We start from the raw sequence: 16,762 nt of genomic DNA on the forward strand, positions 1-16,762 counted from the left end.
CATCCCCGGGGGACTGGTAGTGTCACCTCCCCATTTTACTCTTGAGAAAACTGAGAAGTTAAGCAATATCCTCCACAGTACATGGCTAATAAGTTGTACCAAGTTTGAATCCAGGTAGGCTTCGAACCCATGGAATTATTATTGCTAACTACCACAGAAAAAAGGAATCAGAAGTAGGGATAAGTGCCCAAACTGTATATGCAGATGTAAATTGGCCACTATGAGAGTGTCACTGAGGAGGTAGCGATTCCGAAAAGTAAGTGAACTCAGCGAATAGAGGAAGGGCTAGTAGAGAAAGAAGAGTCTAGGCAGAGGGAAGGACAAGTGTCAAGGTCCTGGAGCAGGAAGGAGGTCTGCTTGGCTGGGGCAGAAGGAGTAAGGAAAAGAGAAGATGACAGCAGAAACAACAGGGATTATCTTGAATCTTGTAGGCCAGTGAAACACACGGCTTTGTTGCCATCAGAAAACGAGCAAGGCATTCTGAGGGCATAATGTGACATTTGCTCTAAAGGCATTGTTAGGGCTTCTGTGTTTAGCATTGGCCTGTGGGCACAGAGGCAGGAGGAGGTAAACTATTTCAGAGGTTACTGGCAGTGACTGGGTGAGTTTTGGTGGTATGGCTCAAAACGATAGAAGGAGAGATGAGAAAAGTGACCACATTCTGGATCTCTTTGGATGGATGGTAAGGGCCACAGCACTTGGTTGTGTATTGAAGGCAAAGGTGAGTACCGAGCAGGTGCCAAGAGTTCATCCTGGGGCTATAACATGAAGTTGCCTCTGCTGGACTGCAGGACGAGCAGGTTTGAGAGAGATCATCCATCAGGAAGTCCATTTGGCCGACTTTAATTGAGATATCTATTTGACGTACAAATAGTGATCTGAAGTGGGTACTTGGATAAGCCAGTCTGAATACTGAGGTGGAGGTGTGGGCAGGACATAGATAGTTGAATATAATTAGCATAAAATGGTATGATCCTGGGCTAGTCTGTAGAGAGGAAGTCCTTAATATGAGCCCTAAAAGGCACTCCATTTAAATTTTGGAGAGAGAAAAGCCTAGAAGAAAGTCTGGGCAGTAGCCAAGAGGGTAGCAGCCAGCCAGAGGAAGTGCTGCACTGCCTGATGCTCCTGATAAGTCATGCAGGATGAATGAGGGCCGTCCAGGGGCTTCAGCTAAGTGCACATCCCTGGTGATCCAGCAAGAGCAGTCTCAGGGCTGGGAGGTGAAAGGCCTCATCGGAGTGGCTTTCAGAGCACACACTCAGAGGAATTGAGAGTCAAGGTTGTCAGCTTTCCCGATGCTGAGACCCTTTTAATGCAGTTCCTCATGTGGTGGGGACCCCCAACCATCAAGTCATTTTCGTTGCTACTTCATAACTGTCATTGTGCTATTGTTGTGAATTATAATATATAATCAGATATGCAAGATATCTAATAGGTGAGGGGTCGACCTACAGGTTGAGAACCATTGCCTGACTTCAAATCTTTGAAGGGACTTTGCTGTAAAGGCTAGCAGGGAAATGGGAAGGTGTAGCTGAACACAGGTTGTGGTGTCAAGCAAGGGTTCTGTTGCATTATATATATTCTAATGATAATGAATTAGTAGAGAAAGACAAATAAGCATGTAGAACTTTAAGTACGTTGCATGGTTGCTTTTGTCTTTTTGAGACAGGATCTCAGGTAGACCAGGCTGGCTATGAACTCCTGATCCTCTCTTATCTGCACCAGCCGAAGTGCTAGAGTTGCAGCTGTGTTTCCCCATGCTGGCTCATAGAATGTTCTTGAGTAGATGAGAGGAAGTGAGGTCAGGGATTCAAGTGGAGGGCTGGCCTCAGATTGGAGCAGAGACCTGTTTATCTCTGAGAGGAGGTAAGCTGGGCAGATTAACATGCCAGGAGTTTTAGAAAGTTTGGTTTAGATATGCCATGCTGACCTCTAACATGTCATTTTCTGCCTCAGCCTCAAAGGTTTTTGTTTTTTTTTCCTTCTTCTCATTTTTCTCTTGTCCATTGGTTGCATGTATTTACTCAGCATGAGAGGAAGAAGCTTAAATCTGTGTGTGCATTTACAAGACACAATAGCAGGAGGCAGAGCCAGGCGGATCTCAGAGTTCAAGGCCAGCCTGGTCTACAGAGTGAGATCTAGGACAGGCACCAGAACTACACAGAGAAACCCTGTCTTGAAAAAAACAAAACAAAACGATGACAACGATGACGAAGACGCAGTAGTTGTCCAGCTTATCAGAATCCAGATTCTTGATGTGGACTGACTTGTTTATATGAGTAGTAGAGAAATGTGCATCTGAATGGCCATTGCCAGAGGAGTAGTGGGGAGATGGAGTAGAAGCTGAGAATGGTCAGCCCTAGGTGCATGGCAGAGTCATCCTGGATGCTTGGAATATTCAGATTTCTGGGCTTTGTCTTTGAAATGCAGAGTAAGCTGATCTGGGTGGCTCTTGGGAATTTAACCAGGGCTTGGATTTGTTTGGTCTTCACAGTGATTTGATGAGTATACAATTTTCAAATCACTAAAGTAGAGGCTTTTCACTCATTTAATAAAGAAAAACACATTGTTCATTTATAAATAATGGAAGGATGCCCGTGAGCAAAGTACCCCTGACAATGGCTGGTGTCTTCAAAAATTTGGGGGAAGAAGTATGTTCTTGCACTGGTGTGCTAAGAGCTCAGCTGCCTTTCTAGAAGTGAAGAGTTACATGAAGTAGAAATGTCAGTGGTTTTAGCACTGTTGGGGATTGGATCTTGGGGCTCACTCATGGGAGGCAAACTCTTCCACTGAGCTATACCACCAGCCCAAGTGTTTGGTTTTCAATCAACACTGACTTAGCTTGTAATGCGTTCCTATCCCTCTCTGCATTTCAGTATGGTTTCAACATGGTCATGTCTCATCCACATGCTGTCAATGAGATCGCACTAAGTTTGAACAACAAGAATCCCAGGTAAGCATCTTTTGTAATGTTCAAGTCTCAGTCTTACCAGGGAAGCAGGGGGCTAGTCAACACTTAACCGTGTTAGGATTGAAAGTCTTCCAGGGGGCTTCCCCAAGCAAGACCGGCTGTGTAGAATGTTCCCTCTGACCTAGCTAAACTCCTGTAGGGAGCAGAGTTGAGCACTGGTGACAGCTCCTGTCCTTCACTTGTTTTACCTTTTGTTCCCTGGGCACCCTGTTCTTTGAATCTCTCCTGAAGATTTTGGTGGGCAGGATTAGGTTGCCAGTTTACCCAGGCATGGAGATCAGAGTACCTACCGGTAAGGGTTTAGCCACACCAGCTAACATGAAAACTGAGCAGCCCACCGTATCCTTACCGTTTCTGTCTCTTGATACCTTCACACATGTGGCTTAGTTAAGAACCAAAAAAGAAACACAAACACAGTAACTGTGTGTGCATCATTTCCTTTTCCACGCACTGTCAAGGCCAAGTACCACACATTGTAGCCATTTTAGTCACGATTTGCTTTTTGATTGTTAAATTATTTTGTCCTCTGGTGATTTCTGCCTTTTAGTTGTGTGATATTCTCTTCAGAAAAATTACCTAGAAACTATTAATTCCTCTTTAAAAAAAAACCCCTCTGATTATAAATTAGCCCTTTTAATTTCAAAGGGAGTACATATTGTAAAGTTCGTTCACATATTGGATATTTTGGTTTTGTAATTGCTTTTGCAGTTTACTAAAATCCAAAATAGTCATGCTTCCTTGTTCCTGCCTTCCACCACAGGGAAGTCATTTTTCTTAAGACAGTCGACATTGTGGAGTATCAGAACAGTCTTTGTTAAGAGGTTGGCAGTAGTTTTTATTCTAGAAAAAAGGTGAAATACTAAAGTAGTCTTAGGACGAAGAAACAATGCCGTTTCTTTCTTCACATTTTATTTGCAAACTTTGAATTCATCTCTAGCTTCTTCTTCCAAATTGATTTCAGATGCAACTTTATTTTCTTGAGTCAGAGAAAATGTTTTTCCTATTAATTCAGCTGTAATCTGGCACTTTCCTGGTCTCCAGCATAAGAAGAAGAAATACTAGAAACTCGTCATGTGGGATTTTTAATGGCTCTGGTTCCAAAAGTGAAACACAAAGCATTAATTCCAGTTGATTTTGAATTTTGTCATGTTACACTATAGACAGTTGAAACTGACCACCCCCACGCACTCCACATTTACTGCAGATTGCGTGCTCAGGAAGGTCTCAGAATGTGCTTGGAGCCCTTCAGTTACTGAATGTTAATGGATGTGCAGGCCAGTGCTCGATTCCTTGAGTATTCTTCCTGGAAGGAGCAGCTGACTCAGTATGTCTCCTCAGTGACTTACATTTTTCTTTCCTCTTGTTTTGACAGGACAAAAGCTCTCGTCTTGGAGCTCCTGGCAGCCGTTTGTCTTGTCAGAGGCGGGCATGAAATCATTTTATCAGCTTTTGATAACTTCAAGGAGGTAGGATGCATAGTTTTGATAAGAGTACACAAATGTCTCACATCTTTGAATAGAGCAGCTTGCCTTTTCACTGATTCTAGGACTAAGGGAACACAGACAGCGGGTTTTCTTGAGGCGTTACTGAGTTTTGGTTTTAAGTGTCTTATGTGGCTGAATGAAGCTTTCTTGGGGCGTCTCGTTGCCGTCACATATTAAAACTGTTCGCAGTGTTCATTTTCCTTTGGAGCATGGGCAACAGTCATTTGGCAAACAGGCTTTGATACACACACATTGAATTGAGGTTTATATAGTGTAAATTCCAGTAAATTTTATGAACTCTTTCATCCTAATTCTCCCAAATCCTGTTTGTTTTCATTGCTTTGCTGGATGCTATTTATGTAAAACCCACACACCTGTTAGATAGGGACGCCCATCATAGGATTTTATAATCTTAACTGAGAGGTGCTATTACATACTCACATGAGTGCATGCTCAAACACTCCCCCCACAAACGTATTCCCTGCCCCCCCCCTACACACACAAAGAAAAAACTTAAAACTGGGTATGGAGGTACACAGACCTGAGATACCAAGCACTGGGGCAGGACATGGGGTGAGTGGAGAAGATGCAAAGTGATGATTTGGCTACATAGTGAGTTCTAGGCCAATCTGGGCTGCACGAGACTCTAGTGTTCCCCCAAACAAGAAAGAACCCAACAACAACAAATCAGCAGATGTATTTGGTTGAAACAGAGACTGAGTGCTGGAGATATGGTTCAGTGGTATCAATGTAGGTAGTATGGCATTCACTTAGCATGTACAAAGTCCTAGGCTCAGGTTCCTGCACTAGTGGGAGGGAAGACTGAGCTCAGAAACAGAGGCTATTGAACATAGCTACTATCAAGGCATCTCGACTAAGGAAGTAGCCAGTTTTCCTTTGGGGTGGTAGGCAATGCTGTGGCCAAACAGACTGCCTGCCTCTATATTCCTCCTGTCTATGCCACATCTCAGGCCACTGTGAGTGGGGAAAATTACAAACAGCCCTGGGAGACTGTTGAAGGCACTCAGAGCTCCAGGTTGTTAGGATATTTGGCCAAGGAATGCCTTAGCCTGGCAATACTCTTTAATTCCAAATATTTCTGCATTAAAACTCAAGCTAGCCAGGTGGTGGTGGCACATGCCTTTAAACCCAGCACTCGGGAGGCTGGGTTGATCTCTGTGAGTTCCAGGGCAGTCCAGTCTACACAGTGAATTCCAGGACAGCCAGGGCAGTATAGAGAGACCAGGTCTCAATCAATCAATCAATCAATCAATCAACCAATCAATCTTCAAGCCAAGCTAATTTAAATATGCTTCCCTTCGGGGCTTCCAGAGGTGCTCTGTCATCTTTTCTGAATGTCTCTAGAAAGGATGTGAATATGTTTCTTGAGCACCAACTATACACCAGTGCAGAACCAGCTACAGACACATCTTTAATGGTTTAATTTTATAGAAGAATTTCAGGTAGCTGGTATCCCCACAGCAACATGGGCAGTCAGTCAGTGGCCATGCTAGGCTCAGCATTTGTTCTAATTCTGAACTTCTTAGGTGTCTGTGACTTTCCTGAGGGAAATAAAGGAAATGCTGAATTTGACAGGACTTCAGAGCTATCCCCCTGACTGCCTGGAGAGAGGGGGTAGGGTGCTGTGATTCTGTTATGGCTAGGGAGCTTTTAACCTCTGAGCAGTGGGCTTTGGCCAGTTTCTCTTCTTTCTGCCAGTGCTTAATGATTCTGATGCGTATCTGTACTGCTAATGCCAGTTGAGGAGACCACCAAATAATGCCTTTAAAAATATTTAGCCTCAGTGGTAGTGAAACCATACCTGAGTTCTAAGAGGATAATAAATAATAGGGAATCTTTATGTTCACATCTGGCTTCCAACACCAGTGAACTTCAGGGGTCAGAATAAATGCTTGTTTGTGAGTCTATATATCATGTATAAATATATATATATATATATATTTTACATCTACAAATAAGGAAGTGTATTTGGGAGGATGTGTTTAAAATGCAAGGTAAATAACATATATTGTTGATATAATCCCCAAGTCCTTACCATGAGGCCACACTTGAAAACATCACAGACTATTTCAATATCATATTGAGAATATCACATGCCAAATCTTGTCTACACTGGAAACATTTACTATATATTTATTCATGACCTTAGTCATAATAGATCTCATATCCTGTAATATAGCTTTAATAACCCTGTGGTTATATTGTAAGTCAAATTATATATTAAAATTATGTCAGTTTGAATTAAAGCTCTCCATTTTGTTTTCTCATACTTATTCAAAGCAGACACACAGATACATGCAGAATCGAGTCAGATCTTCCTGTGTCAGGGATTTCTGTGTCAAAATTGTGTGTGTTGTAGCTATTGAGGGATAGCATGTGCTTAGCTGAAGTAAAAGGAAGTCCTAAACCCAGTCACTGGCAGGTGATGATGAAGGTGAAATTATGACTTGGCTGTGTTTAAAGCCTTAACAAAGGCACCAGTTTCTGGAATCCCTTATCCGTTCTGGTGGCTTAGGTTCTGTTTCTCTTGGCTTCCACCTTTGCATCATGTGGCTGAGCACCCACATATTTGTGTGTTCTTTGCCCACATTTGCCTGCGGACAAAATATACTGTCATTCAGCGCACTGCTCCTCAAATTCCTTTCTTTTTTCTCTTATCTTTAGGTGAGTCAGTTGTTTTATTATGTATCATAGCAAAGAGTTTTTCTTTAGTCTTTTTAGCCAGAGATGTCCTTGGACCCTTGTGGCTTCAGGGAAGCTTGGTGCCAATGCTTTATGAAACATCATCCCTCTGTTGCAGGATGCCTGGACAGGGTTTTGTTCAGTGGAGAACATGCATGGAGCCACCCATGATAAAGTGTGCTATCCACACCAGCAACTGCTCACCTTTAGTGTGTAGCAGGAATTATTTCCTCCCTCTCTTGAGCAGCTGGAGAAGTTAACACACATGTAAAACGAAGCAGAATGTTTTCATTCTTGATCCTTATGATCCCTTCTTTCTCATGGTTTGGTTAACGTTAAAGATACCAACAATGTCATTCTTCTTTTATTTTTTATTATTGTGAGTGTGTGTGAGAGCTAGATCAGGAGAATTTGAGAGGGTATGGAGGAAATGTCAAACCAATGCTTACATCGTGATGGACACGTGAAAGTCGGAGGGTAACCTGTGGGAGTTGATTCTTTCCTTCCATCTCAGGTTCCTGCCGCTGACTTCAGTTTTACCAGATTGTAAAGACAGGGTTTCTCTCTATATTTTTGGCTGTTCTAGAATTCATTCTGTAGATCAGGCTAGCTTCGAACTCACAGAGATTCACCTCTGCCTCCTGAGTGCTGGGATTAAAGGTGTGGGCCATCACTGCCCAGCTGTGTTCTCACATCTAAAGTATATATTTAGAAATAGGGGCACACAGCTTAATGGAATCTGAAGGATATCAACCCATTTTTATGGGATATTGCTTATTGTGGTGAGGTTGGGTCTAAGGCTGACATTACTAAGCAAGGTTATGTATTTATTACCTCACTGTGTGATGGTGAGTGAATTATAGTGATATAACTTCAGATGGCAGCTTGTACCCTAAAACAGTAGTGTGAATGGTTGAAGACTGGATCATTAGTAGGTAACCACTGTTCTTCTCAGATTTTTCTTCTCTAAGAATGATTAAATAAAAGAAATTAACACATCTGGTTTTGGTGTTGAAGTGTCTCCTCATGAAAATTTATGCTTCCGAAATGAGGACCAGGGTGAGAACAAAGGGCCATCTGTTTTTCCTTATTGGTTTGGCTAGCCATATGAAAAGACAACCTTCTTCTTGAAGTTCATTCTTAGTTGCAAGGCTGTATACATTTTTGAGCATTGAATCTTTGAAATAGAAAGAAACCCTTTTGGATTTATAGGAGCACTTTTGGTGTTTGAATTAGTTCAGGGTCTTCTTTGTAAGAAGCAGAATCTTACTCTAACATACAGAGGAGAGAGTAGATGAAGGAGCTCAAGAAACCAGATATCCAAGAGAGCCTAAGAGCAGCGTTGTGGATGTGGCTAGCCTGTGGCAAGCCTGCGGATGCTTCTTTGAGCTGAGCCACATTCAGCACTGTGGAGTTCTGGTCATGCTCCTTCTTTTCTCCCAAGCAGCTTGTACTATGGTGGTATTGTGTTCCCCACAATATTGTGCACCCTAATAAATTTATCTGGGGTCAGAGAACAGACAGCCACTAGAACAGAGCCAGAAATGGTGGCTAGAAAATGGGTCATAGCCAGCCATAGCACAAGTTGGGCGGTGGTGGTGCACGCCTTTAATACCAGCACTTGGGAGGCAGAGCTAGCTGATCTCTGAGTTCAAGGCCACTTTAGAAACAGCTAAGTATGGTGACACACACCTTTAATCCCAGAAATTCAGCCTTTAATCCCAGGGAGTGATAGCAGAAAGTAGAAAGGTATATAAGGCCTGAGGACTAGGAACTAAGTTAAGCATTTGGCTGGTTTAGCATTTGGCCAGTTAAGCTTTTAGGCTTTTGAGCAGCACAGTTCAGCTGAGATTCATTTGGATTCATTAGACTGCTACACAACTCCAGGGAGGCTACCTAGAAAACGGGACCCTAGGAAAGACACAGGGATCACCCAATGACAGATAAATGGATGAGATCTACATGAACAACCTGGACGACAGTGGGAGTAATGAAGGGCAAGATTTGAGGGAAAGAAAGCTTAGGGGAGCAGGAGATCCCAGCTGGATCGAGAACAGAAAGGGAGCACGAGGAATAACAGACCATGATAAATGAAGACCACATGAGAACAGGAATAGGCAGAGTGCTGGAGAGCCCCAGAAATCCACAAAGATATATCCTCTGTAGACTGCTGGCAATGGATGAGAGAAAGCCTGATCTGACCTAGTCTGGTGATCAGATGGCCAAACACCCTAACGGTTGTGCTGGAACTCTCATCCAATAACTGATGGAAGTGGATGCAGAGATCCTCAGCCAGGCCCCAGTTGGAGCTCCAGGAGTCCAATTGTCGAGAAAGAGGAGGGACTGTAAGAGGGTGAATTGTTGAGACCAAGATTGGAAAAGCACAGGGACAAATAGCCAAACAAATGGAAATACATGAATTATGAACCAAAGGCTGTGGAGCCCCCAGCTGGAGCAGGCTCTCTGGATAAGTGAGACAATTGAATAGCTTGAACTGTTTGGGAGGCACCCAGGCAGTGGGACCCGGACCTGTCCTTAGTGTATGAGCTGGCTGTTTGGAACCCTGGGCTTACACAGGGACACTTTGCTCAGCCTGGAAGGAGGGGACTGGACCTGCCTGTTCTGAATCCACCAGGTTTAAATGAATCCCAGGGGAGGCTTGGCCCTGGAGGAGATGGGAATGGAGGGGAGGGAATGGGGGGAGGGTGGGAGTGGGGGAGGGATGGAGGAGGACAGGGGAACCCATGGCTGGTGTTTAAAATTAAAACACAAATATAATAAATTAAAAAAAAACTAAAATCTATAGCAATGTAAAACATTTTAAAGAAGTTGTTGCTCTTTAAATGTAGATTCAATGATCTACCCTTTCATCCTATCATATCTATATTATTCCCTTTTTGTTTTTAGAAAGCGATTGCATTTATAATCAACCTCCTTTAAATATAAATAAACCTTTATAAACAATAAAAAATAAAAGAAAAAGGATTTAGCTGGGTGGTGGTGGTGGCGTCGGCGTACACCTTTAATCTCAGCATGCAGGAGGCAGCGGCAGGTCGAGCTCTGTGAGTTTGAGGCCTGCTTGGTCTACAAAGACTGTTACATAGAGAAACCCTGTATCAAACCTCCATTTCCAATAACATTTAAGTTAAAAAAGGGACTTGATTTGGTGGAGAAAATTCTAGGAACAAAGAGATTGGAAATGTAAGTCAGAATATATCTGTGGCCCATTTTACAGAACACCACCTAGTAAGAGAGAGTGTGGTGAGGAACTTAGATGCTTCCTATTTTCTAAATTCTGGAATTCAGATGTCTCCCATAGTCAAGCTATTCCATAATTTGTTATTCTATATGAAATTTCTTTGTGCATGCTACAGTATAATAATTCCAAGGAGTTCAGTGCCTCTTTGACTGCAGCCATAAAATCTAGCCAAGATGATGGTATAATAGGTGCTTTGATTTAAAGACAACAGAAGTCACATGGCCAAGGCTAGGTGTGAGCCGTTTAACACAGTTTAAAGTAGATCACGTGGCTTTATGCTGGTGTTACTCAGCTTCATGTTATGATAATGAAAGATGAGACACAATTATAAAGAGAAATAGATTTCTTTTCATTCATGCTTCTGGAAATTTTAGTCCAAGATCAGGTGACCCTATTGCTTTGGGGCCCTGGTGAGTCTCATCTATCATGGTAGGAGCACATAGGCTAGCAAACTGTTTATGCTGTGAACTCAATGAGGACTGGAAAGGGCCAGCTTCTGCATTCCTCTTTGGGCCTACCCACAATGAACTGAGAGCTACCCTTATACCCTACTTGTATGTCCACAGTGCCTGCTAATCATATCTTCTAGGCGCCAAGCCTTTAGCATATGTGCCTTTCGGGGGCACACCACATTCCCTCTACAGCAAACTGTACTGATGAGCTTTCCCAATTCTCTTTTCTGTCCACTCTGTTGTGGGTCACAGCGAGAAGCAACAAGTCTCATTTAAAGTCTCTGTTCTCTATCCCTGCAAACATGAGCTGGGCCTGCTGAGTGTGCTGTTAGTCCTGCCACTAATGAGGGCTTCTCTGTGGAAGCATTGCTGGCTTGGGTAGCTGTTGAATGACTGAGCTTTGCAGGCCTTGTTTAAGCTCAACATGTCACTCCTGCCCCACCCCTACTATACTTGCAACTCTGCTCTGCCTGTGGTAGTTCAGCATCCATTTTTTCTTCGCTGACAATGGGACTTGAGTCTCCTCCGCAACTCTCTCATTCAGCGAATCACTCTGCCAAGGGAATAGTCATACTTAGTTTTCATTCATAATTGAAAGACACTCTATAGAAGAAAATGAACTCCAACAGTCACCGGTCTTAAAGTGGAGGTCTTTTACAGCTCTTACCCCTGGGCTCTGCGTCACTGAGGGTGGAAATAGCCAATCATGGTAACACGAGCTGCAGGCTCTGTTTTGGTTGGCTGTGGAAAGCGAGGGCTCCTTCCTCATCAGTAATGCACCAGCTGTACATGTGGTTTCCCAGGTTTGCTGGTATGCTACCAAGAGCAGCACTGCATTTCCATTTTGAGGTTGTTTCCAGGAATAGGTGTAAATCAAGTAAGTAGTGCTTCCTGCGTGCGGGTGTCAGGCATACAGTTAGTACGTTAGCAAAGATGATTCTCTCTTTGTTCCTTGCATATTTGGTTTTGACTCTTGACGTGTAACAAGTCAAGCCTCCCAGGACAAAGCAAATTGCTTGTCAATTGACGGAGTCTGAGTCTCCAAACTGGGAATGTGAGTCCTGCATCTCTCGCATGGGGAGAGCCATTTCTGTATGGTCTCATTTTCTTGCTTGGGAATCTAAACTTTGTGCAAAGAATATCCAGTCTTGTCATGAGCCCCCATGTGATCTGGATGCACACATCTTAAACAAGCGGGGGTTGTGGGGTTGTACTCGGTCTTGGTAAACATTCAAGCTTGGAGAAGGGTTTCTTTCTGTTGAAGGAAGTTCTAGCAATCTCAGTGATGTGGCTTCATCTTCCTGGAGACAGAACAGACTCAGGAGTTCTTCATATAGTGTGGTTGATTCTGACTTTGGCAAGAAATCGTATCACTGATTGTCCATTTATTTTCTCTTTCAGGTTTGGGTTTTAATAATGCACATCATGGGTGGCTGAGGCTGTAGATCAGTTTATAGAGTGCTTGCTTAACATACACTAAATTCTGGGTTCTATCTGTAGCACTCCATAGTCTGGGTGTGGTGGCATTACATGTAATTCTAGTATTTAGGAGGTAGAGACAGGAGGATCAGGAGTTTAAGGTTATTCTTGCCTCTATTTCAAGGCTAGTCTGGGATACAGTCTCAAAAACCAAACAAACACAACCTCCTAACTAAACAAATAATGCTTGAAAAAATTCAGCTCATATCTTGCACCGGAGATGCAGCATAAATTGCTAGACTCTTTCCTAGCATGTACAAAACCCTGTCTCCACCAACCACACAAAACTCTAAGAGGATTGTACCAGGGCACATAGCTATATCCAGCACTGGAGAGGCAGGAGAATCTTAAGTTTGGGGCCAAAATAGACTACATAGTGAGACTATGTTTTAAAATGCTAAGAACCCCAAAAGATTTTTAAAATGCAGATCATGCTTTGATATTTACCATTTTATAATTTACAAAGACATTTTTGGTACATGTATCTCATGAAAAATAACAAATAGGGGCTGGAGATATGGATCAGTGTTAAGAGCAATGACTCCTCCTCCAGAGGATCCAGGTGTGACTCCTAACACTCACATAGAAGCTCACATCTGTCAGTAACTCCAATTGCAGGGGATTCAATGCCCTTTTCTAACATTTTTCAGTACCAGATACACACATGGTACATAGACATGCACACAGTCAAAGCACTCACATACGTAAAAAAGAAAAATAACAAAATAAAAACTATATGATAATTTTAGACTGTATAGACTCATTTAAAATCTGCGAAAATGGGGCTATTTCATCCATCTCAAGTTAGCTGACGAATGCCATAGTCTGGCTGCCTGATAAAACAAGAGTCATCTCCCTATTATTCTGTAGACTGGAAACCCAAGACAAGGGTGCCAGTATACAGTTAGTTGTGTTTTGAGAGTACTCACTTTCTGGCCTTCACACCTTCCCCAATTACCTCATGTTGAAGAGGATTGCCCGTTTCTTCTTACAATCCTGGGGGATTAAAACACTGTACACCACAGGACTTTATTCAGCTGCACTCATACTATAATTAACTCTTAAATTGGTTTGTAAACTCTTTATCTACAGTCACATTGAGTGTCAATATACACGTTCGGGCAAGGGACAGTTCAGTTTATAACACTCACACTGGTATGTTTCTATATCTTTTAAAATCTAGCTTAATAAACCAAACATGGTGGTACATACTTTTAATCCCAGGATTAGGAGGCAGAGTTAGGTGGTTCTGAGTTTGAGCCCACATGGTCTACAAAGCAAGGTCATAGAGACGTCCTGTCTTGAGAAACAAAACAAAACAAAAAACCAAAAAGCATAGCTTAATAAAAGGTACTTATTTATTAGTTTGTTTATTTTTGGTTTTTCGAGATAGGGTTTCTCGGTGTAGCCTTGGCTGTCCTGGAACTCACTCTATAGAACACACTGGCCTCAAACTTACAGAGATCCACCTGCCTCAGCTGGGATTAAAGTCATGTGCCAACAGCACTGTCCAGCCAGAAGGTACAATTCTTAAATCCACTTTTGCTTATAGTCACTTGTGTTTTTGCTGAAGTAGGGGAAGAAAGTCTAGAGCTAGAGCCTGAAGTATTTAATAGCATCATGTAGTAGTCATCAATATTCTTCTTTACTAATGTAGAACCAGCAGTGCCTTTAAACGCTCGTTACAAGTGGATCTGAAGCCATGGTACTGAGTTTGCACAGTGTACCCAAACCCCCTTGCCTGTCTTGTACCTTAATTTATAATTTTGTAGCAATATTTAGTGGTCATTTGAAAATTTGGATTAATTGAATTATCTAGATCTTGTACATAATGACATATTTCATAGTGTAGTGTGTGTGTGTGTGTATATGTGTGTGTACACATACACACAAACAAAAGACCCTGTTCCTTATCACTACCAGACATTCAGAAGAATCTTTAAAGATAAGGAACCTGCCATGTGCTCAGTGGAGAGTGAAAATTTTCCAAAGTTCCCATTTTTCACTAGAGGCTCAAATTTTAGCATTAGCTACAAAATATCACCAGTTGTTTTGAAGTTCCTTTTCAAGAATATGTCTACCAAGAATATAAGTCTGAGTAATGACAGTTTGTTACATTTTGGGGTGGTGGAGTAGGAGCCAGGATCTCCCTGTGTAGCCTGGCTGTCCTGGAACTCACTGTGTAGACCCAGCTTGCCTCAAAGCACAGATTTGCCCTCCGGTCTGCCCACTGCTGGGGTCAAAGGCGTGCACCTTTAACCATGCCCAGCCCTCGGTTTGCCACCTTTCCCCTCATTCTCACTTGGAAAAATGAGGAGCTGGCCTTGCAACAGGACAGAGCCAGGATGTTTTTTCTAACTGGACCCGTGTGCACAGTGGGACTATTTTAAGTGGACCTCATTTCATCATGTAAAATTCTCATTTTGTCTATGTAAAAATGTATAATAAAATTAATACTATTACTGCTTCATCAAGTATATTCTTAAGTGAAACTGCTTCTTAAATCAAGGCAGAGACTGTGTGGCTGCTGTGAGTACACTGGTGAGCAGTATAACCTTGCACCACTACTTTGATTCCTGCCAAGGTAGCACAGTTTATTCATTCCCCATTTCATCTCTGTTGATTTTATTTTTCCAGTGCACATGCCAGCTAGAAAGGACAAGTAGCACCTTATTATTATAAAAACACTCACAGATGCTATAAAAGGGCCACAGAGTCCTTGATGCTCACAAACCATTTTGAAGAACCGCTGCCCAAATCCATTATCCATTGGGTAGAAGGGGATCCATTTGGCTAAGAGCAAGATTCCGTGATTAAAGTCCAGTGAGTGTATGGAAGAGTGTAGGAGAAAGATGAGATGGGAGCCACTGTTGAATTACCTTCAAGCTTTTTCATCTTGTTGGTCTGAGATATTTGGCCAATCTAACATCAGGTCTTTGTAGTCAAGGGCTCTGAATCCATGGGTGATGTTTGTTGGTTTTAATTTGTGGGCAGTTGAGTGTGGGGAGAGCATGCATTGACAGCTTCCACCCTGGGTCTCAGAGTCTATGCTCAAAGTGCTGCTCCAGACCCGTGATGCGCTGTTGCTTTGGTTGAGAGTGCATGCAGCAACCACTAAAGAATTGCCATGTGTTCCCCCCCAACCCTGCCTGACCTGACTGGGGTGTGCTCGGAGGATGCACCTGATGAGTACATAATTAAATAGAGAGAGGACAACATTTAGGCCTCATTGAAACCAAAGAGATCCAAGTTGGCTACTGGGAATGCTTCTAAACAATGTCATTTGTGATGTGGCATTTATCTGTGGATGCTCGTGCACTCTCTGTAGGAGTGCGGTGATAGCTTTCTCATTTAAGTTGTGATGTGTCAGTCTTTGGAGATGTCACTAGCCCTTCTTCTGTCAAGATTTTTTATGTAGCACAGTAGAAATTAATTCTGGATGCTTTAGGTGTCTGCCTGTGAACATCTGGCTGTTTGGAAACATCTGGAAATGACTGAAGTTTTCACAGGAGTGTTTAGTATTAGTTAGACATCAGCTTCTCCTTCAGGTGTCTCTGCAACCAAGACAGACCTGTGCTTTGCTAAGGAGGCTGACAACACTGTAGACTCCATTTGTGTTTTGTTGGGGTGAAGTTCCATTTTAAAGTGTTCCAGTGTGAACATTTCTTTCTTAAATTCTAAGGAGCCTCCAGGAGGCCCTGCGAGGAGGTCTGCTTCTATCACAACAGCCATTTGGGGTCTATGTATGAAGGAAAAAGTCCTGGCAGCTTCAGAACACCTTGGAACAGTGGTTTTGTTGGGCACTAAGGGTCAGTCACCCTCAGACTGTGGGTGTCTGCAAGAGAAGGTCAGAGATGCTTTTCAGCTAAAATAACGATAAAATAATTATTTGCTTCTTAAAGAAGAAAATGGAACTTCTGTTCTCTAGCAGGACCCAAAGGGGAGTCCAATCAGGCATAACAGAGGTTGCCTCTCAATGGTGCTTTCCTGCAGGGAGCCCTGCAGATCACAGGAGCTTACTGTGGCAAGAGAAAAAGAAAGTATTGAGGCAGATGCCAGGCAACAGGGCGAGAAGGAAATGCTTAAGTGAGGGTCCCTTAAATTTATAGAACTGACTCAGAAGCATTTACAGTCAGGCCTTTAGCAGGCTCTAGTGTGTGTGTGTTGGGCTCAGGGGCAGGGAGGCGGGGTACCCGCACAGGCTAGTGACCTTGGTAGGGTTGAAGGCTAGGAGTCCACATCTGACTGGCAAGAAAATTCTGTTTATTACAAAGCTACAGTGATGCCTTCTTCTCTCCATTATGAGCCTCCAGGGAAGTCATCCCTAGACTCCTCCCCATCTTTAAAGATAGTTTAAACCACAATCCCTGGCATCCAGATCCCTGGGATAATCCAGATGTTTGGGAGTCCTTCA

General features: G+C 42.8%; 1 protein-coding gene across 11 annotated transcripts in view; it reads left to right on the top strand.

The window, feature by feature from the left end:
- Fmnl2 (formin like 2) overlaps nt 1-16,762 on the top strand; it is a 287,932-nt gene that overhangs the window by 225,070 nt on the left and 46,100 nt on the right. For all 11 annotated transcript variants that reach the window (XM_036183681.1, XM_036183685.1, XM_036183691.1 and 8 more), the window contains 2 exons: nt 2,877-2,953; nt 4,344-4,437. In XM_036183681.1, the coding sequence (XP_036039574.1) occupies nt 2,877-2,953; nt 4,344-4,437 (171 nt within the window). The remainder of the gene's footprint in view (nt 1-2,876; nt 2,954-4,343; nt 4,438-16,762) is intronic.

The sequence above is a fragment of the Onychomys torridus genome, chromosome 4 (genome assembly GCF_903995425.1).
Source record: "Onychomys torridus chromosome 4, mOncTor1.1, whole genome shotgun sequence".
Taxonomy (NCBI): domain Eukaryota; kingdom Metazoa; phylum Chordata; class Mammalia; order Rodentia; family Cricetidae; genus Onychomys; species Onychomys torridus.